This window comes from Phyllobates terribilis, unplaced genomic scaffold (genome assembly GCF_046119375.1).
Source record: "Phyllobates terribilis strain yellow unplaced genomic scaffold, ASM4611937v1 Scaffold_1__5_contigs__length_1240528914, whole genome shotgun sequence".
NCBI lineage: Eukaryota > Metazoa > Chordata > Amphibia > Anura > Dendrobatidae > Phyllobates > Phyllobates terribilis.
The window spans coordinates 453,927,709-453,953,110 of NW_027362761.1; the positions used below are offsets into that span (position 1 = coordinate 453,927,709).

At 38.4% G+C, this 25,402-nt stretch overlaps 1 protein-coding gene across 2 annotated transcripts; it reads right to left on the reverse strand.

Annotated features, from left to right (window-relative positions):
• Positions 1-693: 693 nt before the first annotated feature.
• On the reverse strand, positions 694-10,042 carry NR2F1 (nuclear receptor subfamily 2 group F member 1). 2 transcript variants are annotated; one of them, XM_073678547.1, is made up of 3 exons: positions 8,204-10,042; positions 5,715-6,242; positions 694-1,541 (listed from the first exon to the last, which is right to left on the reverse strand). In XM_073678547.1, exons 1-3 carry the CDS (start codon positions 8,634-8,636, stop codon positions 1,261-1,263), a joined length of 1,242 nt encoding a protein of 413 aa, XP_073534648.1. In that variant the 5' UTR covers positions 8,637-10,042; the 3' UTR covers positions 694-1,260. The 2 variants fall into 2 exon arrangements, with proteins under 2 accessions (XP_073534648.1, XP_073534656.1); XM_073678555.1 differs by lacking the exon at positions 8,204-10,042 and adding an exon at positions 6,990-7,098 and having other exon boundaries at positions 705-1,541.
• Positions 10,043-25,402: the final 15,360 nt, after the last annotated feature.

Consider the following 25,402-nt stretch of genomic DNA (forward strand, 5'->3'; position numbering starts at 1 on the left):
CTCCCATTCCAGCAGCCACTGTATGGAATACATAGATCTACTATCACCCAGTGAGAAAAACCTCGGGTAAGATATCTATATTAATAGATTGGGAATAGCCTTTATGCTGGGAGAAAGAGAAGAGGAAATAATACGATTGCTAAAAAGATAGCAAAATAGGGTCAGATTAAAAGGCACATTGTTAACCGGAGAAAAGCTTCCTCAACCAGCCCCAGACATGACTGGATCCATTACAACCCACACTCTACCTATACATTAGTATTCACTTATTACATGGATTCTACAAATTCTGGCAAAAAAAAAATGAAAAAATAAACTCAATCCTCAAAAAAATGTAAATAACAGATCACATAAATCAAATAAAAATGAAAATAAATAGAGATGCAATTAAAATAGTACAACAAATAAAAATAGAATAAAACAAAAGCTAAAATAAAATCTATAAATATCAATTCAATTTGGCAGCAGTTTCAATCGTCCAGTGATAAATGATGAAGCAAAAAAAAAAAGATCCGGGGCCATATTGAAGTTTTTTTCTTTGTACATAATAAATAATAATAGTAATAATAATAATAATAATAATAATAATAAAACTACAACTACTTTCCCCTCTCCCATATTAAACACGTTCATGGGAATTGATAACCCATTAAGAAAACACAAACTTTTGCTAAAGTCTTTTATTTTTGTTGTTTAAATTCTCACTTCAATTTTTTAATTCTTGAAGAACATAATAAGCTTGGACAACATAGATCGCACTCATTATAAGAAGCAAAGGGTTATATCAAAAATTATTATTAGTAGAGAATTACAAGGAAAACCTGGTTTGGAACCAGAAAAAATACAAAACAGATATAGATACATAGACACAGGACAAGGTTCTTCTCTTATAATTATTTGGAAAGTGTTATTTCCCCTAATTCTTATGTCTTGCTTTCTTTATGCGCATACAATGTTTGTTTTTTTTTTTAATTTTACAAAAAAATGAAAATAAAGACTAATATATTACAAAATCAACAACGACTGTCCATGGGATAATGTGCGTGTGTCTACACCAGTCTGCAGGTCTGTACACAATACATCCAGCTCAGTCCACAGTGCATTATCCACCAGGCTTCTCGTCCTTATATGTATCACAATGGATCCCATTGGTCCTTCCTTATTGAAGTTTTTCCACACACATGGAGTTCATTAGACTCATATCCTAAGAAGTTTGTATATATTAATGAGTTGTCTCCTGATTGTCTCTGGGGCTGTTCTCTAGGAGCACTGGATGGACATGTAAGGCCAGTTGAAGCTACTTCCAGATAATAACATATCTCTGATGAGGGTTTCTATAGGGGTCTTACCTACCAAGCGCACGAAGAAGAGCTGTTCAATGACTGAGGAGGAGACGGTGCGCAGGGAGGGCAGCCTCAGCAGAAGTTTACCGAACCTGCTCGGTTGGTTGGGGTACTGGCTCCTGACATATTCCTCCAGAGCGCACTGCGACTTTTCCTGTAGACTCTCAATGTGAGCAGCATCTGAAAGGCCACAGGCATCTGCACAGGAACCCATCATGGAGGAGAGACAGACAGGGCACAGCATTAGTAATGGAGCAGGCCTTTACTGACACATAAACTTCCAAAAATACAATAATAATAATAATAATAATAATATCTAAAATACATTCCAGATGTGAAAAAGTTAATATGACAAATTGAGACATCAGCTCATCTCCCTGATAGATGCGGTATACAATCCATCTGTAATGTCTAAAATAAATATATACTCTGTATATGGATATTATATTCATGGTGCTGCAGAGCGAGCATTGGCACAGCAGTCCTTACACTGGTCACTAGCCCAGTAAACTTGCCACAATTCCACATCCCCTATGGTTTATAGCATAACACTGAGTAGGGATAATTAAGGCACAACCATGACCAACTCCTATATCACGTTGAATTTTTAAAATGTGCGATTTTAATGGCTGTATTATACACCACGTGGTTCCTTTAAATCAATCAGCCCTGATAAATGAATCTATACAATGCCCAGTGATAGCGGAGGATGGATGTGGTGACAATCTGCAGGAAAATCACTAAATAAACTAGAATAACATCGTACAACGATGACATCTGCCACTACAATGCTCCGCACGCAGACCTGCTGGACACACACACACACACACACACACACACACACACACACACACACACACACATCACACACTCACATCATACACACACACACACATCACACACTCACATCATACACACATTGCACACTCACACACACATTCACATTCAAATGACCTTTGGAAATGACAAATTAAACTGCACTGATCAGCAGTAAACTTTAACCTGTTAGTTGCCATGAGTGAAGTTAATACCTAAATATGTGATGCGCTGATGGTTAAAGCACCGCGTGATATAACATAAGCTTCACCGATTCATTATTCTATGCAAAGTGACCACTTCCCCGGCTCATAAAGTGTAATAATAATAATGGGAATAATAAAGGGACTACATAAAGATGACATCTCTGGACATTGTGAGTCTGGAAGATGAAAAGATTTGCTGTAATTAAATTTATTTTGGCAGATCACTCTCTAAATAATTATTTTTGTGCCCAAGGCAAAAATGCTAATAAAACAAATGGCGGCTCTGAACTTGTAATCAGCCTTCAGATGTATATAATGACCAAGCTTGTAGTACTTTATTATGTATGGCTTGTGTTTTTCTTTAGTTTTTTTACTACCTGTTTTATGGAACAATGCAACATAACTCCATTGTTGTAAAAGCCTAATTATGTAAAATCTATCTATCTATCTATTTCTCTATCTAGCTATCTCTAGCTATCTCTATCTATATGTAGCATAGATAGAATGAAGGCAGCACTCCAATTCAAAATGCAAAATTGAAGATAGTGGACCTTATTAAGCCCAAATGGCAACGTTTCGGTTCACAGAACCTTTCTCAAGTCTATCTATCTATCTATCTATCTATCTATCTATCTATCTATCTATCTATCTATCTATCTATCTCTATCTCTATCTCTACATATCTCTATCTATCTATCTATCTATCTATCTATCTATCTATCTATCTATCTATCTATCTGTCATGTAATATTCTATAACAAGACCCCTGAGCCTTGCTGTAAAGCTAAACTCCTATACAGTGTGTAAGTACAACAGTCCTGAAGTGCCCACATAACAGAATAATGCTCCCAGTATTAGGAAGACAAATTCCTTACAAACGTCTGATAATTGCTTCTGACAACTATTCTAGAACTGAGTATTTCCTAGACTTCTCTCCACCAGGAGCAGAGATATGTCAATGATGACGTCGCAGTATGTAATCACATCATCAGCAGTGACTACACCCACTGATACATATTAATATTAATGTACACATGATGATGTTATCCACAAGTGGAATCTGAACGCATGTAACGTCTCATTTACTGGTGAAAATGAAGAAAATGATGTGTATCACCAGGATTAATACAACACCTAGAAATGACTGTCCCCAATATACATATTCCAGCCAGTTTAGATTAGTTTGTTTCAGTTTTCTTTTAGCTTTGTTTGTCTTGTCCTAGTTTTTCTTTTAGCTTTGTTTGTCTTGTCCTAGTTTTTCTTTTAGCTTTGTTTGTCTTGTCCTAGTTTTTCTTTTAGCTTTGTTTGTCTTGTCCTAGTTTTACTGTCCCATCAAGTATATACTTTCTATTGACAGGATCAGGGCACAACTACAGCAAGGACTGTTGGCAGGAAAAGTTAAGTTATATGTAAGCTCCATAAATTAATAATGTTTAAAGGGAATCAGGGGTCATGGCCTAAACCTTTGGATGAAGTCCAGCCTTCAATAGCTTGAAAATACTTTTCCGGAGTCTGAATATGAAAACCACAAGCAAGCGACGCTTTACACACTTATTATCCCACTAAACTCTCTCTAAAATGATGCTTAAATTTGTGTTTTCATCACTTAAAACATTGTTTTTGTAAAGTTTGGGAGGGGGTTGGGGGTTCTCAGTCAATTCCCCCAGAGACTGGTAATTACAAATAAAGTTATAGTGTGCACAGGGAGGGGGAGAGAGTGGTCTAGATGGGCTAGCACAAAATCCATCGGCTGCAGACAGTGTTGCTGTATTATATACTGTAGGTATTAGTAGTGTATGCAATGTACGGAAATAGTGCATATAAATAAATATAAGAATATATATATATATATAATCATATTCATATATAAGTGAATGTAAGAATATATACATATATATATTTTTTTATTTTTAATCTGCAGCCTGTGTGGTGCTGCTTGCGCTAGCCTATATACTGACACATTATTATGCCATTATAAGCAATGGGAATCATTGTACACACACAGAAGGCATCATACAAGGTTACAGAATGATAGCGTGCATTTTCTGCTGGCTTCATTACTGAGGATGATGGGTATGTATGATGCATCATGTCTTTATTGTACGGCGGATTATGCCTCTATAGATCCAGATGGAGGCAGATCTTTATGAGGAGCCTTCCATGCAGCATGACTGCCTTTGCACTGCTCGTGTAGAGGGGGCAGTGGATGTACACAGCTGCATCTGACCATCATGCATACCAATGACTCCCTCTAAAGAAATTATCTGCTGCTCACATCGATATTAATACAGCATTTGCTGCGTTACAATTGTGTGCACACTGAAGAGGCATTTAATAAAATGGAAATAGTATTTATCCCTGGTGCATAGGAGGCCGGGGCCGGGAGCTGGGCCCTGCCTGCTGCCTTGTCATCATTGTCTGGGAATCATTCTGCGTTATTTATGTGCGGCTTTATGGGAACGGTTTCATCAATATGGCTGAGATATGTATTGCATAGTATGATTAAAGAGCAGCCTTGGTGACCTTAGATGCATTTCACATTGGAGCGTGTTATTCTCTGCTTTGTTTACATGTGGCTGCCTTGCAAGCTGCTGTCTGCATTCAGCTCTCATTAAAAATGCCTTGTTCTTGTAATAGACACAGTTTAAAGGGCTGCCCTCCATGATTACCTCTGAGATTGCTTTTATAATCTATCACCGAAACCTATCTATCTATCTATGTGTACATGTATGCATGTGTGGTGCCACTGGCTGCTCTCAATTTGCTCTATTTTTCAGACATTCTCTTAAATATTTAATAAGAGTATGGTTTCCATAGCAAAATGATTTATTACTGGAAATTGTGCTGGGTGTTTTTTTTTTTTTTCTTTTTTTTTTTCTCACTGCCTTTATATTTCAGAAATTGCCTGAATCACTATCACAAGTGTCTGCTAAAATCATCATCTTTTCAAACAAAAAAAAATAGGGGATAAATCGCTGGATAATAGTGGGATGGATCTGTATTTTACAGCTTTATGCTTTAACATTAATATGGATTGTGTGCACATGATTAGAGCAACACTTATACACACAGCCTCATGGATGGATTCTGGAGCACAATCCAATTTTATAGAGTGACAGCACAGCGCTTCATTAATGTTGGCACCATTCACATAGTGCATCACATCTCCAATGATGGCAGAGGAATCCCTTGTCTTGTGGGGGTGAGATATGGCTGAGGAAACATCCCAGCTGGGATCTGACTGTAGCCAACTTGGGATATGTAATGTACAGTGAGCAGTGCTGTATAGCTGGGCATGTAGTAGTGGTGGTACTCATATTTATGCCCCTCTTCTCCCAGTCTCACTCACCTGATGTGAACAAGACGATGGCTTTCAAGCAGCTGTATTCTGCAGAGTCTACATGCAAGGCCTTAAGCTTCTCCACCTGCTCCTGGAAGATACGGATGTGGTCCATAAAGGCCACCACTCGGTCGGCAGACATTGGGGAGGCATGGAGGCCAGCAGCTGCCAGGAGAGGGGCCACATGAAGGGGCATGGAGCATTGAGCTGCATTGAGCACAAACAGCTCACTCCAAGTCAGCCTGAGCAGAGCCACTTGGTCAGTGATCTGCAGATCAGGGAAGAAAGGGATGTTCCTGGCCCATTCCACAGCACTGAACAGTAACCGGGCTGCCAGCTCGCAGATGTTCTCTATGCCCATGATGTTATTAGGCTGCATGCACTGGCTGCCATAGCGGGACGTGGGGTAAGGCTCAGCCCGCAGCAGCAGGGAGATGTATCCGGACAGATAGCAGTGGCCGTTCAGGGGGTCCCCGTTGGTCAGGGCATATTGGCCTGGGTTCGGCTGGGTTGGAGGCATTCGTCCTCGCTGAACCGCTTAAAAAAACAAAGAGAAAGAAGAGGAAATGTGCAACCAGGGCTGGGAATCACAGCAATAAAATCAAATATATGTATATATGTGTGTACTATATATATATATATATATATATATATATATATATATATACAGTATATATCTTTCTATGCATATATCCATATATCTGTATATCTCTCTCTCTCTATATATATAGATATATAGCTAGATATATATATATATTTAGATGTATATATATATATATATATATATAAATATATATGTAGAGAGATAAAGTCATAATTTAAAGTATATGTAATATATCATTTACACACAGGCACACTCATATAAATGCACGCACACACAAATAGTGCAAAATCACAACAGCACAGTAGGCACATCCACAATGTCATGCACACTGCACCACAACACATAAAGTAATACACAACACAATAGAAATAAACTATCATCTCACACTACTACAATAATCCCAACAACTACAGCAGCACATTGACATGCAAGCAGTGAATCCCTGGAAATGTAAATATCCCTGCTGATAGGTAATGTATGAATATGTAATATAGGAAATAAATAACAGGAGGATTTCATAAATCGCAGGAAGATTCGCTTGTGCACGTTGTGCTGTAACTTGGAGCTGCTCTTCTTACAGATGGGGAAAGTGAAAGTAACATTTAATAAGAAATGGTGATGATCATAACAATAATAATGTGTAAAAATAATATATATATATATAAGCTTAATAAACTTACAATAGTTAAACATTGTGGCCATGAATTGCTGAGCCAGTCAGTGAGCACAGGTAGGAAAGCTTCCTGTGTGTGCCATGAGTGTGCCTGGAGAGTGAATGCCCACAGCTTAGATGCTAAACACTATTCATTAACTGCATGGATGCTGAGTGTAAGCAAGCTTATTTATGCTGCAAGTTAGCAAAGCTGACCAAACTGTGTGTGCCTATGTGTGTGCAGTGGGATGTAAGTGCCCAATACTGTGCTGCCATGTAAACAGTAATACACAGATATATACACAGCATGGGACACTATATATGAATAAGTTACAAGTCAGGGTATCATTCACAGAGTGATCATTTACACTGTGTACATCTAGATGAGCTTGTCCTGTATTTTTAATTCCTTTTTTTTTCTTTTTAGTAATTCAGTTACTATGAATAGAAACACTTAGAACTTCTCCCAGAATGACATCAAATGGTTTCTATTGGCTTTTTATTTAAATTCTTCTATTTAATTTCTACTATAGATTTGGGGACATATATAGAAACTAGTTGTACTTTCCTAAAGACAATTAGACATATAATTACCTATCCTGAGTGCACATTTATAGAAATGTATAATGTGCCCACCATGAATATTATGGTCAGAAAACGCCTGCAGTTTATTGGGAGACGAACTGCCAAATGGAGACAATCTAATATTCTGTCGAATATCTGAATGGCTCATTAATTATGATGTAAATTTCCCTCCCGAATTATTCCCCCCTACTTTTAAATGAAGAATGAAATGGAATGAAATGAAAGCACTGTATATCTACTACACTGAATTCTAATGGAAACTTCTTGAGTGTTTCCCAGGGTGGAGAACAATATAGGACAAGGCCAGATCTCGCCTAGGACCAAGGGACAGTACTGGTGCCCTATTTTACAGGGGGATACAAATCAGGGGTGCCGCTGCTTCTGACTACACACGTTTATGTGGATGTGTTTGTATTGGTTTAATGATGACAAGTAGAAAAAAAAGGATGGAATCAGCACATGTAAGGAGGATCAGCCAACATCCCACAGCACGTTACCAGAGACAAAACACACACTCACACAGATACTCAGGGAGAGCCACTGTTATTAATACTAATAGCATCACAGAGTAAAGGGGGCACCACATCAGATAGATGCCTGGCAGCAGACACACACCTAGCAGCACACACACACCATGGGCACAGAAGCAATATTCACCTTCCCTCCTCATGCCCACTTTGAGGCACTTCTTCAGCCGGCAGTACTGGCACTGGTTCCGGTGGTGCTGGTCTATGGGACAGTTCCTATTGGCACGACATGTGTAGGTTAAGTTCCTGCGGACGCTCCTCTTGAAGAAACTTTTGCAGCCCTCGCAGGTGAACTGGCCATAGTGCTTCCCGCTGGACTTGTCCCCGCACACCACACACTCGATGTGCTGCTGCTGGCTCTGGCCTGAGCCCTGCTGGCCCTTGTCTCCAGCCGCGCCCGGGGTTGAAGGGGGTCCCGGCTGGCTGGGGGTCTGTGGAGTGTGGGGGGCTTGCTGCTGCTGCTGATCCCTTGCAGGCTGCGCTGCCCCCGGGTTAGGGCCTCCTGGGTTCCCCCCGGCCACGTCTTCCTGCGGATCTCTCCAGCTGCTAACTACCATTGCCATATCTCGGGCCCAAAAAGTGCTGGGGAGCGAGGTCTGGGGGGATTTTATTTTGGAGGAGAAGAAGAAGCTGGCGGTCTCTGCCGTGGTTGCCGCTGATGGGAGCCGTTTCCTTGGATTTGCTTTGCAGGGATTTCCCCCCTTCTTTGCACAGAGCAGAAATGTCTCCTATGTATAAAGCGGCGCTGTAAGGGCAGGGAAGCCGCCGGCCAGTGGGGGATGTCGGCGGCACAGTGTAGCCGGGCTGCTGCTTCCCCCCTCCCTGTCTTGTCTCCAGTGCCGCCTGTGATGACTGGTCTCCGGGCTGCAGGCTGGGGCTGCTCTGGAGGAGGGTGCAGCGTCAGATCAGGCTGGGGAGGCGGCAGAATTGTCAGCCCCGAGCTCCCCAGTGCACGCAGGGCGCAGACATAGGACGGGCAGGGCAGGAGCCGGCTTCACCCTCACTGCTGCTGGTGCAAGAAATAGAAGAAATCTTAAACAAACACTAGAAGCCGGAGAGGGATTGTAAGAGTCCAGGAGGCCACATCCAGGGCAGCGCGCAGCCAGCCATTCAGAGCTGATCCTTGGAGCGCCTGAGCCAGAGGTTGAAGACACTTCCCCTTTCGCCTTTGATTTTTTTTCCCTCTGTCTCTTTTGCTTTTATGATGTCAGGAGGACAAATAATCCTCGATCTGTCATTAGATGATCAAGTGCCACATTGTGGGAGAGAAGAAAAAAACAAAGTATCACAAGGAACAATCCAAAAGTGTGCAGCCAACAACAAGCAGCAGACCTCACTCTTGTGCTGCCGCCGCTTCCTCTTCTGCTGCTTTATTCCTGGAGATGGCATACAATCATCATCATCATTGAAGAGCTTTCTCTATTTCTCTCTTGTTTTCTCTCTGAAGTCTGGGAAAGTCAATGGTGGAAGCTGTTGTCCTCTTGTTGAAGAAGGAAATGAAGAAGAAAAAAAATATGAAAATAAAAGTCTGTGCATAGGACGATGAAGAAGCCGGTGGTAGCTGAACGTTCTGCTGCTGGAATGGAGTGAAAGAGGTGAGGGGTAAAAAAAAAGAAAAGGAAAAAAACACACACTCACTGACACACACAGAGAGACAGGCTCATAGAATATGCAATAAAGAGAGAGAGGGAGAGAGTGAGGGGGAAAGAGAGGGGGATAGAGAGAATGGCACAGAGAGAGACACACACAACAAATGAATGCCTTATAACGGGAAGACTGGCACAGCAATGTTTCCGAAAGGGGGATCTGCGCGAATGTCTGTATATAGTGAACTTTGACACTACTATTGAAAGTGACACGTTTCTATGGAGATCTCTGCCTTATATGGAGCTCATGTCAAGGAGCCAAGCGAGGGGCTGCTGGCAACTGATAATCAAAGGCGACTGACTGGTCAGAGCCCCCAATCGGGGGGGGGGGAGAAGAGATGGGAGGCTAAGGTTAGCCAAGCCTCCTACTCTCCATTGGTCGGATGGCTGCTGCTGCTGCCTTTCTTCCTTTCTCTCTCCTCTTTGCCTTGTTACCTATGGTTGGGGCTGCAAGGAGGGGAGGGAGGGGATGGGGGAGAGGAGGGGTAGGGGGCTGCAGTGACAAGCACACTGTTCATTCACAGCGCCTCTACCCGCTGCTATTTACTTTCAGAGCTGATTAGTATGGGTCGTCTATGGGCTCAGCAGAACAAAACTACTCCACTTGGGGTGGGGGGTTTCCATGGGGGGCGGAGGGGGGGGGGGGTAGAAATTAGGAGAAGTTAGAGAATGAAGATGTAAAAATGAAGACACGATTTAGATTCATGTCTTCACTTGCCCTCCCCTTCTTTCTGGGTGACAATCACAAAAGTCACAAACTTAAAGGAGAATGTGCAAAGCTTGTAAAAGTGAAGCTGCTCCTATCAGGCAGACAGATGGAGGCGAATGAGCCTGCGACTCCAGATACATTGATGACCACTGGAGAAGGCAGATCTCTGATTTATTCGGCCCCCCTGAACACCACAGATGATCAGCAGGGTCCAGTCTGGAGAGGCTGCCCACATAGGGGACAATAGATGACTTTCACCATCAGACATGCAGATGATACAGGTCACAGCAGATCTATACAGTACTGATGTATTACACATGGCCATAGTAAAGATGGGTGGATTCATATAGAAGGATTACATACTTATCTATGGGAAGCTTTACATAAAAATAACGAAGGAGGATAGAAAAGTTTGCAGTGGGGACAGGATGGAGCCAGCAATGTTACCATAATTATTAATGAAACAATGATAAGCTCTCTTTTTGTTGTCTGGGAAGATCAATGCTTTGTAAAGAAGAGTCCCAGGAACAGGCCTGTGTGCATGTCACAACTGCTGGATCGGGCTGCCATCTAGCGTACAGTAAGTGAGCACATCATGATTATTATACAGTAAGTGCATGGCAGACACAGCAGCCAAGACCCTGCATGGGGAGCCCTGGGATGCACACTCACCTGGCAGCACTGCCAAGCATCAGCTCAAACTTCACTGTCATTCCCTGAGTGTGAGTGTGTCCTGCTCACTCACTACCTGTCAGCTACACGCACACAACTCTGATGAGCTCCAGGCACAGAGCCCCCTCTCCCCCAGTGACATCGGGCTGGAACAGAGGGGGATGGGGTCAGCTGAATGCATTAATGACAGTTTCGGATCATTTCCAACCGAATAGTTAACGGCTATTTCTTGCCCGATATAATGAAGAGATTGTGAGTGGTGCAGCTCGGCCGGGGCCCCCATTGTGCTGCACCAGTGATGGAGGGGCTGCTGGTCAGTGCACAGCGCTGCGCCGCTCTCAGTGTAAGCTCTGCGCTGCCTCCTGCTTGCAGAAAAGGTGAAACGAATAAGATTAAAGCGGACAAAGGCGGCAGCTCCCTGTCTGATTGTGCTGCCAGCTCTGCTGCTGCTCCACAGGACGAGCAGGCACCAGGCACAGTGCTGCCAGTGCTACCACCCAGCCGTGCAGCCAGGCTCAGCATCCAGAGGAGCGAACACTGGCAAGTACTCAATGTCTTTATGTATCAACCCTCTGGCTGCGATCACTGGTCAGGTCTTCATTTTATTTGTGTTGTTTAGTGAAAATGTTACTTTTTACTACTTTATGGAACAATGCAACATGACTTCATATGCTTAAACACATAATTATCTATCTATCTATCTATCTATCTATCTATCTATCTATCTCCTATAGACACAGTGCAGTTCCCTGCAATATAGGGAGCAGGACACTAGATGGATCAGTGATGTGTATGTTGCTCTATAAGTGAAGAGGACCCAGATAACTTGAGGCAAGTGAGAACACTCACTAATGAGGCCACTGTTTGCCTGTATTGGACTATTTGCCACCTAATGCAAAGATCAATGCGAGTCACTGTATGTGTGTGATAGTGTCACTTGTATAGGGAGATACACAAACACGAGTGACAGAAGACCTCATGCTGGCCATGTCCCCTTCTCCTTATTGTGTCCATGAACACCATGAGGCTATTAGAAGATGTCAGCTCCTACATGTGTTGCTTCACCATAGTAAACTTTCCCAGGCACTCCTATCCATTGTCTATATGTAGAATTTTGCAAATTATTACAGGAATCTCATACTGTCTTGTAAGATCTGCTACAGTATCTTCTAATGACTGTGAGCATAGAGTCAACGTGGAGCAGGTATATTATATTGTAATTACCCCGCAAATGCTGCAACTAGTTCTAACTGCCCCAGTAATAAGTCTGATCTATATTTATTGTATTGCAGATACTACTCCAGTGCACACCGGGGATTATAGTCATAAATAGGATCAGATTAGTGGAGTTATATTATATTGCAACTGCACAGCAATGCTGAAATTAATTAGAACTGCTCGTTAGTAATAAACGGTCTGTGTATTAAATGTGTTTTTGAAGGGGAGAATCAAACACAGGATACTCTTACATTTTTGGACGGGTTTATATACAGTGAAATGATCATCCATTTATTGACACACACAATGTTAGGCATGTAAACATCAGACTTTGCTAGATTGATATATTCACATGTTCCCCCAGTGCATCATTATAAACAAGAAACATACATCAAGGTAAGGGGCTGGTCATTTTATTTATTTTAACTATTATTATTATATTATTATTATTACTATATAAAAAAAATCACACGAATTAACAAAAACAGTCTCAATTTCTATATTCCTTTCATAAGAAATACTTTTTACATTATTCTCTCCCCAGCTTTGTAGCCATATCATAGTATCCAATAAAATCTGACGTTTAATTATCAGCAGAGATAAACCGTAATGTAACTATATTAAGTTAATATTGCATTAAAGTTGCATTATCCTTTAAATGAAATGAACACAGATATTCCCTGAGGATTTAAAAAAAATAAGCATCAAGACACTAAGAAAAAAAATAAGAACAACCAAAATATTTTACATTTCAGAGTTTCCTACTATATATAGCTGATAGAATTGAATTTAATTTAGCAAAGGAAAATTCATCCATAATAGAGTAAACTCGAATATATTGTTGCAAAATTAAACTATACATTACTTCGTTTTATCTTTATAATAAGTTAGGAAAAATATCCATGTACCTGATTAATGCTGACTTTTAATGAACCCTATCATTATTACAAAAGCCTATGCATAGGTACAGATATATACTGCTTTGTTATAATACAGTGAATTACTTTAACTTTTTTCTACCTGTCTTATGGAATAATGCAACGTGACTTCACTATTATAAAAGCATAATGATATAACATCTATCTATCTATCTATCTATCTATCTATCTATCTATCTATCTATCTATCTATCTATCTATCCATCTATTTATCTCATACGTATTAATCTAGAAAGTGAGTCCCACAGTTTTCAGTTTGAACCAATGTGCTCTGAAAACATTCACATTTTAGTTTTTTTTTATCCTTTGCAGAAACTTACATCTGATTTAAATGCAATATCTCAATTAAGCAGAATTCCTGAAATGGCTGCAGAGCAAGTGCAGCGATTTTCCTCTCTATGGTTCCATTCAATAAATATATCTCTGCTTTGTGTGGAGTGGTATTCTCTCTCTATGGGGGGAGGAAAGTGTGGCTAATTTACCAGAACCAGTGAGCTTCTAAACAGCTTGGAGTGTCCCAACTGGTCTGTGAACAAAAACTCCATATCTGACACAGCTTCTAGCCACTGAGTGCCCTGTTATGTGTGTGTGTGTGTGAAAGTTGTGGTGTTAACCCTTCAGCTGGACGCTGCAAGGGTGACATGGATAGGTCTATTGTAAGATCTTTGGGCTATTCTAAGCTCAGGTTGGTGTGAAAGAGACGAGAAGGTCACTTGAAGACTCCTTTCAAGTACTCCCATTTTCTCTCTGGATCAGCAGCTCTGAATAGACACCATCTAATCGCTCTTAATAGAAGAAAAAAAGTCTGCAGCCCACTAAAATGCCTTATTCTCTGCACACCGCAAGTGCATCTACATTGTGAAAAGACAGTTCGGACAAAATAGTATATATATATATATATATATATATATATATATATATATATATATATATAAAATATGTACATTATGTGTGTATATATTCAATGTAATGTTAACAAACGGTTAAATTAAATAAATATGTTGTAAGCAATTTTAATAATTTTGCAGGACTTGTATTTGTTAACAGCACACTAGCGTCCTTAGGACAAAACTAAGAGAAGAGTGACTGTTCAGGGTAGGGGAAAACTAATGTTGTATTTCTTTTGTAGGTTCACAAGTTGATGGTAAAAGTCCACACACAGGCTGTAGGTTTTTCCCTGGGAAGCTGTAAATTCCTGGAAAAGTTTACTTTGCTGCTAAGGTGACAAACCACAACTTGAGCTTTCAAACAAATTCATTCTATGTTTCCAGTTTTTTAATTAGTTTGAATCAGTGTAATGTAATAATGTAATAGAATATATATATATATATATATATATATATATATATATACACACACATACATCTACATATATTACAATACTATTAGCATTAACCTTATATATACTATTTTATATATATACTATTATATATATAAGCTTAATGCTAATAGTATTGTGATGGGCACTAATATAGCTCCCCGTTTATGCCCAATAATAGTGCTTGACTTGACTGCAAGCCTTGCATTTATTTATTCCAGATGATTTTGCATTTATCTATTCCAGGTGATTTTGCATTTATTTATTCCAGGTGACTTTCCATTTATTTAGCTATTTGAGGTGCATTTGACCACACAGTAAATTTTACAAGTCATCTCACAGTTTTTTGATATAACTGTGCGGAGTTTATGTGGCTGAAGCACGCAGGAAACCCCGAAATTTCACTCTTCATAAACTGCTTGTTAAATAGTTTTCAATCAATTCATGTTATTTCCCATTTTAATTAATAATTTGCATCTACCACAACATTAATTTTTGAGATATTATTTTTTTTTGCAAACTATAGAAACCTAAATTCGCCTTTGATGTTTGCTCCTCATATATTAATTTTCAATATGTCCAACTGGCAATAATGTCCATCATCATCATCATCATCATCATCATCAGGATTTCACTTTTCTTCTACTTCATATCTTTTTTTTTGGGGGGGGGGGGGGTGATATATAAATGCACGCATTTGCCTCAAAGCAACTAGTTGGGTGTAGTAGTTTAGCAAGACTAATTGGAGACAATGGAGATAAAATGACTTTTCCAATTAACTGCTGGTTGGAGTTTAGTTAGAAGGACTGTCAACCCTGGCGATGGGTAATTGCTTTATTGCTCACTAAACTATCATCCACTTAGAACATATGTGCTAATTATTCTGGCCGGCCCCAGAAATAGACACTACAGATCTATTAGCCCATATAAAGTATATGGTTGTTTGAGGCAGGGGATCCATAACACCGCTAGGAGGGTAATGCCAGCTTATGAAGGCGCTGGGTATATGACATACCTCTAGGACAGAGGACCAGAGGCAGACATTGCCGTACAGAGGCTTCTTTCACTATTATAATTTATGAGCATAATCATGTGAATGCAGGATTTAATCTGCAGCTTTAAACACTCTGAATCTAAAAGTAAAATCATGTATCCAATTATTGTAAGATAATTATTAATCATATGGAAGAAAGTTACAGTATCCTTAGTGCACAGGCAAGCCAAGGGTTAACCGCAGTCCTGTAATAAGGCAGAGGTGAGTGGACTGCGGTCGGCGCTGGCTCCTGTCACTCTGAAGTGACTCTTTTGCTTAAATAAACACTTACATTCCTACAAAATGTGAGATTTTGCAGAGAGTGCGGCTGATATAATAACAACCACACGGGTGTGTACACAGCCTGTCTCCTAAGTCATACCTCTCATCACCTTAATGTGCTGGAAGGAGCCCCCTGCCCGCCACATGGCAATGCAGATGCACCTCTTTCACGCCCATATGATTTGCAGACAGACAGGTGCAGGCAGCCAGAGGCAGATAACTCAGGTGTCTTTAGAGAGAAAAGGAAGCATATTGTCAATTAGTGAGATCAGGTTATTCTTTGTTACTTTCTCGATGCTGCATTTTACTCCAGATGTATTCAGACCTGCTGTTTTTCTTCAATTTAGAGCAGATTAAAACCTAATTGTGATGGGAATTCTGTTTTGTACCCAAAATATCAATATTTTACTGGGGCCTTGGGTTAAATATGATCTTGTCTTGCTGAAAGAACCCTAAGGTCAGTGTGTCAATGATACATGACCCCCTAAAGGTTTAGCCATTGATGCCTTGCTCTCTGTTAGCTATTGATGCAGGAGCCCTACTGTCCATAATGTTAGCTATTGATACTGGACCCCTACAGGACACAAACTATATCACTACTATAGGACTCCAACTATCAGTGAGACCACCTCACATCAGTATACCACCTGACACCAAAGGTTAGCACTTGTGTATTCCATATCTGACAATTAGGGGATCACAAGAACAGATTCAGAGACTCTTGTCAGATCTAACATGCAGTTTGAGCACTTTCTCTTTCTGCCTATTTACATACATTATAAGACAAATATGGAAATTTAAGAGTAACTAAATTAAAATATATCTTATGTGTATCACTTTTTATTAATATATGCTTTACTGCAATTTTTAGGTATGAGAAATATTTCTGTGACTAAAGACAATTGTGCTTTATATTTTGCCTTTTACAGACCTATCAGATCATCATCATGGTGCTGATTCATGCCTTTCCTGTAAATGAACTGGCAGTATCTATAAATGGTAAGGGAGTCTCTCCAGTATGTTGTCTGTACAGTTACATATAAGAATACTGCAATCCATTCTCTAACTAGTGGGACTTGCAGTTGTGATCAGTTATTACTAGTTGCAGATTTCTTTACTGCTTTCTTGGATTCAAAATAATGTAACTGCATGGATTTTTGTGAACTTATTTGAAGATACTGGACATTTGAAGAATAAAAAGTAGCTTTTTGTGATCTTGGTTGATTACAGCTAGGCTTGCATTCACCTGGGGCCAAGATTTAGTTCATTGCCATAACACTATCTCTAAATATCCTGGATCAGGCAAAGTGGCACCCAGGACAGGATTTTCAAAATTCTGTATTTTTTCATTACATTGTAAATAACTTAATTTTTTCAAAAGATCCTTTGTCATATGTAGAAAACATAAAGACAAATGCTAATAATAGAAGGACCCTTACCTGTATGATGTTCTCCAGCCTTATTCATGTACGGCACTTAATAGAAATTTAATTGGAGCTAAATTCAGAATTAGCTGCATTTTCATGATGCAATCACATATGCTATATGTGTGCGGATTGGAAAAAAAGATACAATGGGTGCTTCCATTAATAAGTTCTTTAAGTAAATTCATTAAATAAATTAAATGAATAATTAATAATAATGACAACAACAACAATAATACAGTATTATATGGGGAGGCCATTCATTAATTTGCTTGGAGTCTAACCACAATGGCTTGTCTGAACTCAAATTTTTTTTATAATGTAACATAAATTTACTTATGACAACAATTATGGTAGTTATTGTAAATAGGAAAATAATTATTATATTTAAACACTAAAATGAATACAATTTTATGTAAAATAATAGCACGTGCCCTCTCCTTGCATATGGTATTATAGTATGCACTTTCACAAAATCCATTTTGCAGCCATATTGTATACATAGACAGCATCGTGTAGTATGTTGGAATAATAATAATAATGTAAACTCACTGTTGCATTTACTTTGGCTTTTAAGCCATATTTCTAAGACTTGAACTCATGAGCTTTTATTGAGTAAAAACAAAATGCTTATTATATTTTGCAATTAAATAAGGTGGTCTACATGATAAAATCACTCTTAAAACTAAAGTTGTAGAAAAAGCTTTGGCTATCCTCTGGGGTTACCTTGGGTCCTAAGGATCCTTACCAGCATCCCACCAGGGACTTTCTGACTACAAATTCTGAGAGTGAAGTTTTGATGTAGTTTGCACAGGTCAAACCAAGCGTGGATCCAAAAGAGAGGAACAGTAAATTGCTTGGGCTAAGTTGTGGGTCTGTTGCAGCCTGAAAAACCAGTATTTAACTGTTGAGTGACAGCTGTAGTCTGCAGAATGCGATGCATGTACTGCAGTTTAATCTTCGGTGCTGCAAATGGTAAGAATGGAATGTCATGATGCGACAAACTCTTATGTAGTTCCAGCGCCTAAAAAATATTTATACTAATATTTTTGGTGCAATATTTTTTTTGGCAAGAGTGGAATACATTAATAAATTGAGCACAGAAATGCAGATGTAGACACCAGTACAGAGAAAGAAGCTGAGCTGGTAAGTTTAAGAACTTTTACAAGGTATTTCAGAAGTTCTTCACCTGGTATTTTGAAAAGTAGATAAGCATCATTATATTGATTTTTTTGAGAGACACTTATTTCTTGTAGATGAACCTCATGAACATTTTGTCTGCCATATATTAGATTGACTTTTCCTGTTCTGTAAAGGTCACTTCTCAGCAGTCATCTCATTTTAATAGCAGACAGGATTATAATAAAATATAACATGTATATAGATAACACAGGATTCACAGTTCACAATCGGTGGTTTCAAAGCTATCCCCCCCTCCCATCTGCACAATAACCTCTGCACAGGTCAGAGAACATATCCTGAACTCTGTGCCTTTCCCATATAAGTCAACGAACCTCTTTGGTCCACAGTTTCCTATGGTCCATGTGGCAGCTGTACAGCATCTCTCTAAAGGCTGTTAACAATTGCTCAGCAAGATGGCCGTCCCCATAATCAATAACTGAAAATAAAATAATGAGAACAAATAACTATTCACTAACAATCAGAAAGGAGACCCTGTTAGTAAGAGTTCAGTAAAGGAAACTGTGCATGATCCATTATAAAAGCTTTTACATAAGTATAATGTGATCTGACCTAACACCCTTTTATATTTTATTAATTTTTATACATAATTGTGGTAACCATATCTTTTATCTTCATATGGCCCTATTGCATATTGTATCTATCTTGTGTTGATGGACTTCCTTTAGTGTTAGTAACTGGCGGTAGTAATAATGTGTCATTGTGCCGAAGCCAACTTATCACAGCAAGGAACATCGATGATTGCATGGCATTAGTCAATTAAGACATAAAACTCTACCAAAAGAATATTTGCCATTATTACCTGCTGCATCCTTGGGCTGTTGCGGGGCAAATTCTAGTCCCTATTTTTGGAGAGGAGAGGGTCAGGTAGACCTCCAATGTCAGTTAGCTTTCCATTTGAGCCACAGTGATATTACAGTTCAAGGGAATACTTTGGACTGAAAGAAAAACATTGTACTACTGTTGTCGCTCAATAGGAAAAGTTGTGCTACAAAAAGTCTCCATGTGACCCCACACATAGAATTCTTTCATATGGCAAAATTCTGGTCAGTTTTCAGGTTAGCAATTTGCTTTATTTTTTGTAAGCCAAAATCAGGTGTGGGTCCAAAATACAGAACATGTACTTCTGTACTTCTTATACTTTCTCTCTGTTGGTTCCACCCCTGGTTTTAGTTTATAAATACCAAAATATTGAGTGAAACTGGTCTAAGTAATTATATAATCATTCACTAACACCAAGGAAAAGCTTGCTTTACCACTTAGTTGAAATCTATTCAATCTATTAGTAGTTATAGAAACATAAAGAACAGAATATATAAGTATAAGATAAGTGGAACCAGTGCTTTTTAAAATAAAATGCTGAAAAGGGAGGAAAGAAACAGAAATTTACCAGGACTTACTTTTTTCAAAACTATTTCCAGATGCATGGAAAGTTTGCATTTGTTGATACAAAATTGAGTTAATTTGGATTGTGAAATAATAAAGTAGGTATAAATCTATATTGAAGTCCCTGCTCTGGACAATATTTCTACTTTCCAACACAGAACCCATACAATGGGAAAATCTACATTAACAATAAAAAACAATTCTACAGTAAAAATCAATAAACTTGTCATAAAGGCATGCACAGAAAGTTTTTGTCTCATTTTTTATTTTAATATAGTGATTCAATTTTCAACTGAGCCTCAATTGCCTGTGTGTGAACCCAGACTTACCGTAGGGTGAAATACTCATAAATGCACTCAAAGGTAAGGTTCTGGTTTTAGTTGCCGTTGTACTAAACATAACGTAGCCTTTCTGTGATTATGATATTTAACTAATTACTTTAAGGGCGCATTCAGATGTCAGTGATTTTTATTGCATGCAAAAAAATCACCAATTTTCATCAGTGTTTTAGATCCAATTTTCAGCAAAGTTTGTTCAGTGTCAGTTTTGACCATCAGAGTTTCATCAAACTGATGGACGTTTCTCAAGCTTCTCTTATCAAGTATTTAATGAAAGATGGGCAGCACACGGATGGCATCTGAACGCTTTCTGATTTTTTCATTGACCCATAGACTTTCATTGACGAGTTTTATCCATGACTCAGATCAAAGTTGGACATGACTTTGGTGATTTGGTGTCATCTCAGTCTGCATAAATACATTGTGACCAGCCCCCAAAACTATAAGTTACTATTACGAGTTCTATCTCTGAAGAACATGGATAGAATTTGTATATGAAAAACTGATGTCTGAATGAGTCCGAACTGTTGTAGTAAATGTATCTACTGATATCTGCTGACATTTTTGCGAATAATGAAGGCAGTCATAATTTATATATCTAGTACCGGATAAGAGGATAATCCTATGTTACAGTACTATTTCACTTGTAACAAACTTGAATTAACACTAAGATTAGTTTTGGATTAGACAATATCAGACGTTTTACACATTGTATAGATGTATTGCGAATTAATAAAAAAAATGCGCAAGTAAATCCAATGATAATTAATTATGTATTTCTTTGAAACCTTTGATTCAGCTTGCAAGAATGGATTTAAGGATTAAAACATGTATAAAGAGTGATAAAATATAAAGTAATAATATATTATTAATGTATTATTATTACTTTTTTTTCTTCTAAATGAGTGTAAATATATTTTTTTTACCCACTTGCTGATGATGGAATAGAACAGGAACAATTATAGATATTGTTCTTTTGAATATAATTAGAATTATTTAAGTGCACTAATACGGAATGACAAGCCGCTATGCGATTGTGGATTCCGCAGAAAGAAATAATTTTACATTAATGTACATACATTGTTGAGGAATAAATCACTGGTGCTTCTATTAATTTTGTTGTCTGAGTGCTTCTCAAGAAGAATAATACATTTCAATTTGACTAGATGTTTTTCAGTAAAAAAAAAAAAAAAGAAAAAAGAAAAAAAAAAAAAAAAGGGAAAGGGCTAATGGAAGTCCAGAGAAGGAAATGAATAAAATATGAGAACATGGAAATGCTCACACATATTGTAAATGGGAACATAATTTGGAATCAAAGGATATGATGACGAATAAGAACCAATTGGCCCATATAAACTTCAAGGCTTGCTTACAATCACAGAGAGGTCACCATGCCAGTGCACACATACTGCATACAGATGTAACAATGCAGCACACAGAAGATCCACAATAGCAGGAAAATGATGCATATTACTGTTATATTTATATGAGACAACTAGTTTTACTGTATATATGTCCTCCCCCCATACATATTTATTGGCTTTTAATAGCGGTAATACTAAACACTTTGTATGATCATTTTATAAATAGTTTTTTTGGCTTTTGGCTTCTTTTTGGCTTCTTTACAGAAAGTTACACTATGAATACACAGGATAAATTCTAGGCTCTAAATCAAAGAATTCTGTGAGAGTACAGATGTATAAATACAGCTGCCATAGAGCAAAAGTTTGCCCCATTTCTGACCAGCATTTCTTTTATTACAATCGCTGATCATATGCATTGCTGGATGTGTATTTTCTTCTCAGATAGTGGAGGAAATGGAATAATAATAATAATGTAGTAATAGCAACTACTAAGAAAAAGTCTGAGACAAGTTGAAAAGTTGTTCTAACAGAACTCATTTATAATTATAGTACCAAAAACTGCCACAGGTTTTCTCACCTGTACAATACTAAGGAAATCCTGAAATCATGATGTGTTGGGGGCCGAGAGGACTGGAGTTTATGAAACAATGATTTAGATTGTTCTAAAAGGCTGAAGACATGTATTTTCACAAAATGATCTTGTTTGAATTGAGATTTTATGCTAAACGTTTGTATAAATTTTTTTAAATACCACCATGAATATTCATCTATATATATATATATATATATACATATATATATATAATGTATATATATATATATATATATATATACTGTACATATATATATATATATATATATTAGATCTTGTAATTCGCAGATTGTACTCTTAGCCTCAATATAAGCCGACACTTCTTGTTCAGTGCGGATAACTTTTCGTCAGTCTCAATATCATCACATACAGGAATACAGGATTACAATGAAAGGTAACAGCTATCTATAGATACATACAGATAACGCCGGATCACAGAATTTAAAGTAGGTGACGACTATAGCTTTCCTCCCCCTTTCACCACAGTGAGTCCTGCACACATTATAGAGTATGCCCATAACACTCATAGACATCAATGAACTTCTCCAGACTACAGATTCGTTAATAAAAAAAAATATAAATGACACATTCCCTTAAACATTATTTGTTTTAATAATACGCTGGCACTGACGTGATCAGTAGTTGCCTTCCTTTATACATATACTATATAATTCAATTGATAATGGAATGGAAAATGGGTAAGGCATGGAGAAATTGGGTGACCTCTATAAATGATACATTATTTTATTTTCCTCCTCTTTCTGGGATTCTTTTGTAAAGTACAGTTCATATTTTACAGTTCACATCCATACACTCTAACTAGGAACCATTACTGCTTGCGAATGCAAGATTTGTATATTCCAGTAGTAGATAAGAACAGAATGAAGACGTTTAGGGGACACACGATTGGGCATCGAGACTTACCGCATCAGAATATACATGTACATCGTCAAGATGGCGTGGGCCCAGGAGTTGGAACTAAATTTAGTGTTCATCCCTGCAGTTTAACTGCATAGAATCTGAGGAGGGAAGGCCATTGCCCCCAGTGCAGTGGGATGCAAATAGGTTTCTATGGTAACCAGAGGCCTAACAATGGTCTCCAGGTCTCTGGTGTTCAAGGATTTATTTGTTCCTGTGATGGTGGGATGCAATAGGCCTTCTATTAGTAGGATCAATGTCATCCGAACTGTAAACATCATTTTATACCAACAATGACCAAGACACATCGTCCAAATGGACACTTGTAAGTGAATAATTCCTACAGTAAACAGGAAGTACAAGTCCACTAATGTTTCAAAATTACAAAAAAAGTTCATTGATAATTACAAGAAACAGGCTATATTACATACCAACAATATAAACGTCAGTTACAAATACACAGGTGTTTGTGGCTGCCGATCCACAACAAAGTAACAGGCAATGGCAATATAGTTCCTCAATATATACCAAAACATTCACCCAGAGCAGTAATATCACTGTCTGCATTCATTGGAGATTAGGATCAACATAGTGGGTTTGTGTTGTTATGAAAATATTCCCATTATTCTCAAACTTAAGGGATCAGTTCATAAAGTGCTAGTGCATAAACCATGTGGCCATATCAAGCATGTGCATAAATTTTATTTCATATAACCAACAGGGTTAACCTAAATAACAATGTCCCACTAGTAGAATCATAGATTAAAATATATATATACTAGAAGCATGACAATCATCATTTCTCTTAGTATATAGATGGGATCATCGTACCCATCATTAGCCTGTGCAGATCAGCTCTGCCTGCAGCCCCAACGCGCGTTTCTTGTGGGCTTCCTCAGGGGGCTGTAACTCACTGTATGTCATGTCCACTATAAGTACGTGCCTTCATAGCTGTGTTCTATTCGGCTTTTCAGCTTGGTGCATGCGGCATCGCACGCCCCGGATACCGACTTGCTTCCGGCATTCGTGATGATGGCTTGAGTCAGAGGGAAATCCCCTGTGATATCACTACACCGCGCATGTCACTATCGAGCGCCATCGGCAACAGTCCGGCGCAGTCTGCATACCACGCATGCGCACACGCGCCATCTTAGATGTGGATATTTATGAAGGGCAAAGAGACAGAGTCTTGTATACAGGTACTAATAGATTATAATATGCATCTCACATAGGAGCATCAGAATATAGGCATTCAGGGGAAAGTGTTGAATATAATACAGGGACCATTGCCCCCATTGTAGTGGGATACAATGGGTTTCTATGGTAACCAGAGGCCTAACAATGGTTTCCAGGTCTCTGGTGTTCAAGGATCTATTCGTTCCTGCGATGGTGGGATGCAATAGGTCTCCTAATAGTGTAATCTTGACAAGCTGGTGTTATATACAGTACTACCTATATCGTGCAATGCATCAGCTAAGGTCAAAGGATCGCATATCAAAAATGGTAAATGTTTAACAATGTAAATAAACACATAAAAAAACTCAGTTTTCAAAAAATGGTTTCATTTGAAAATATAACAAACAAAAAAGCAAAACAAACTCCCCCTAAAAAGCTCTGGAAACAGAATAAATGTAACATGATGGTTCTCGGAATATGTGACCAAAAACAAATCATTTTTTTTTCTTTAAAAGTGATTTTCTTCTAAAGAAGTTGTAAAACTAAAAAAAATCCCAAAACAATATAAATTGGGTATAATCAACATCTCGATTATTCTGCATTTTTTAAGGTATTAAAAATCAAACTAAAACACCTAACAAAATAGCTTTTTTTTTTGGAGGTTCATTCTAGCTTCCAAAATATGAACTAAGGGCTCGCTCACAGCACCATATAAATTGGACCAGTGCCACCTGATTTTTTATCTGCTAGCACACTTACCAATGTTATTCAGTGGGGCAATGCTGATTACCAATTTTTTTCACTGACAGAATATGTCTGTGAAAAAAAATCACCGCATGGTGTGATTTCACTCTGAAATCAGATGGGTGTGAGACAAAAATCAGATGCCACAGCATGGCATCTAATTTTTATGGATACATTGCAATTTTGTAACATAGAAAACTGTAAATGGTCCTGTAAATGATTAATAGCTGCTGAGTAATTTCTGGTTGAAAATTGGACCGATTTTTATATACTATATTGTGACCCAAGCCTAAGGCCTTGCTCACATGAGTGTATAACTCGGATGAGTTCTATCCAATGTTTTATCGGATAGCATGAGAAAAAAAATTGCA

Excerpts from the sequence above, each read along its gene's own strand:
- NR2F1 (XM_073678547.1), bottom strand. The coding sequence starts at position 8,636 with ATGGCAATGGTAGTTAGCAGCTGGAGAGATCCGCAGGAAGACGTGGCC. Across the intron at positions 6,243-8,203 it reads AGTGGGCATGAGGAGGGAAG|CGGTTCAGCGAGGACGAATG; the intron begins GTGAATATTGCT and ends TGTTTTTTTAAG. Across the intron at positions 1,542-5,714 it reads CATCGTCTTGTTCACATCAG|ATGCCTGTGGCCTTTCAGAT; the intron begins GTGAGTGAGACT and ends GTTCCTGTGCAG.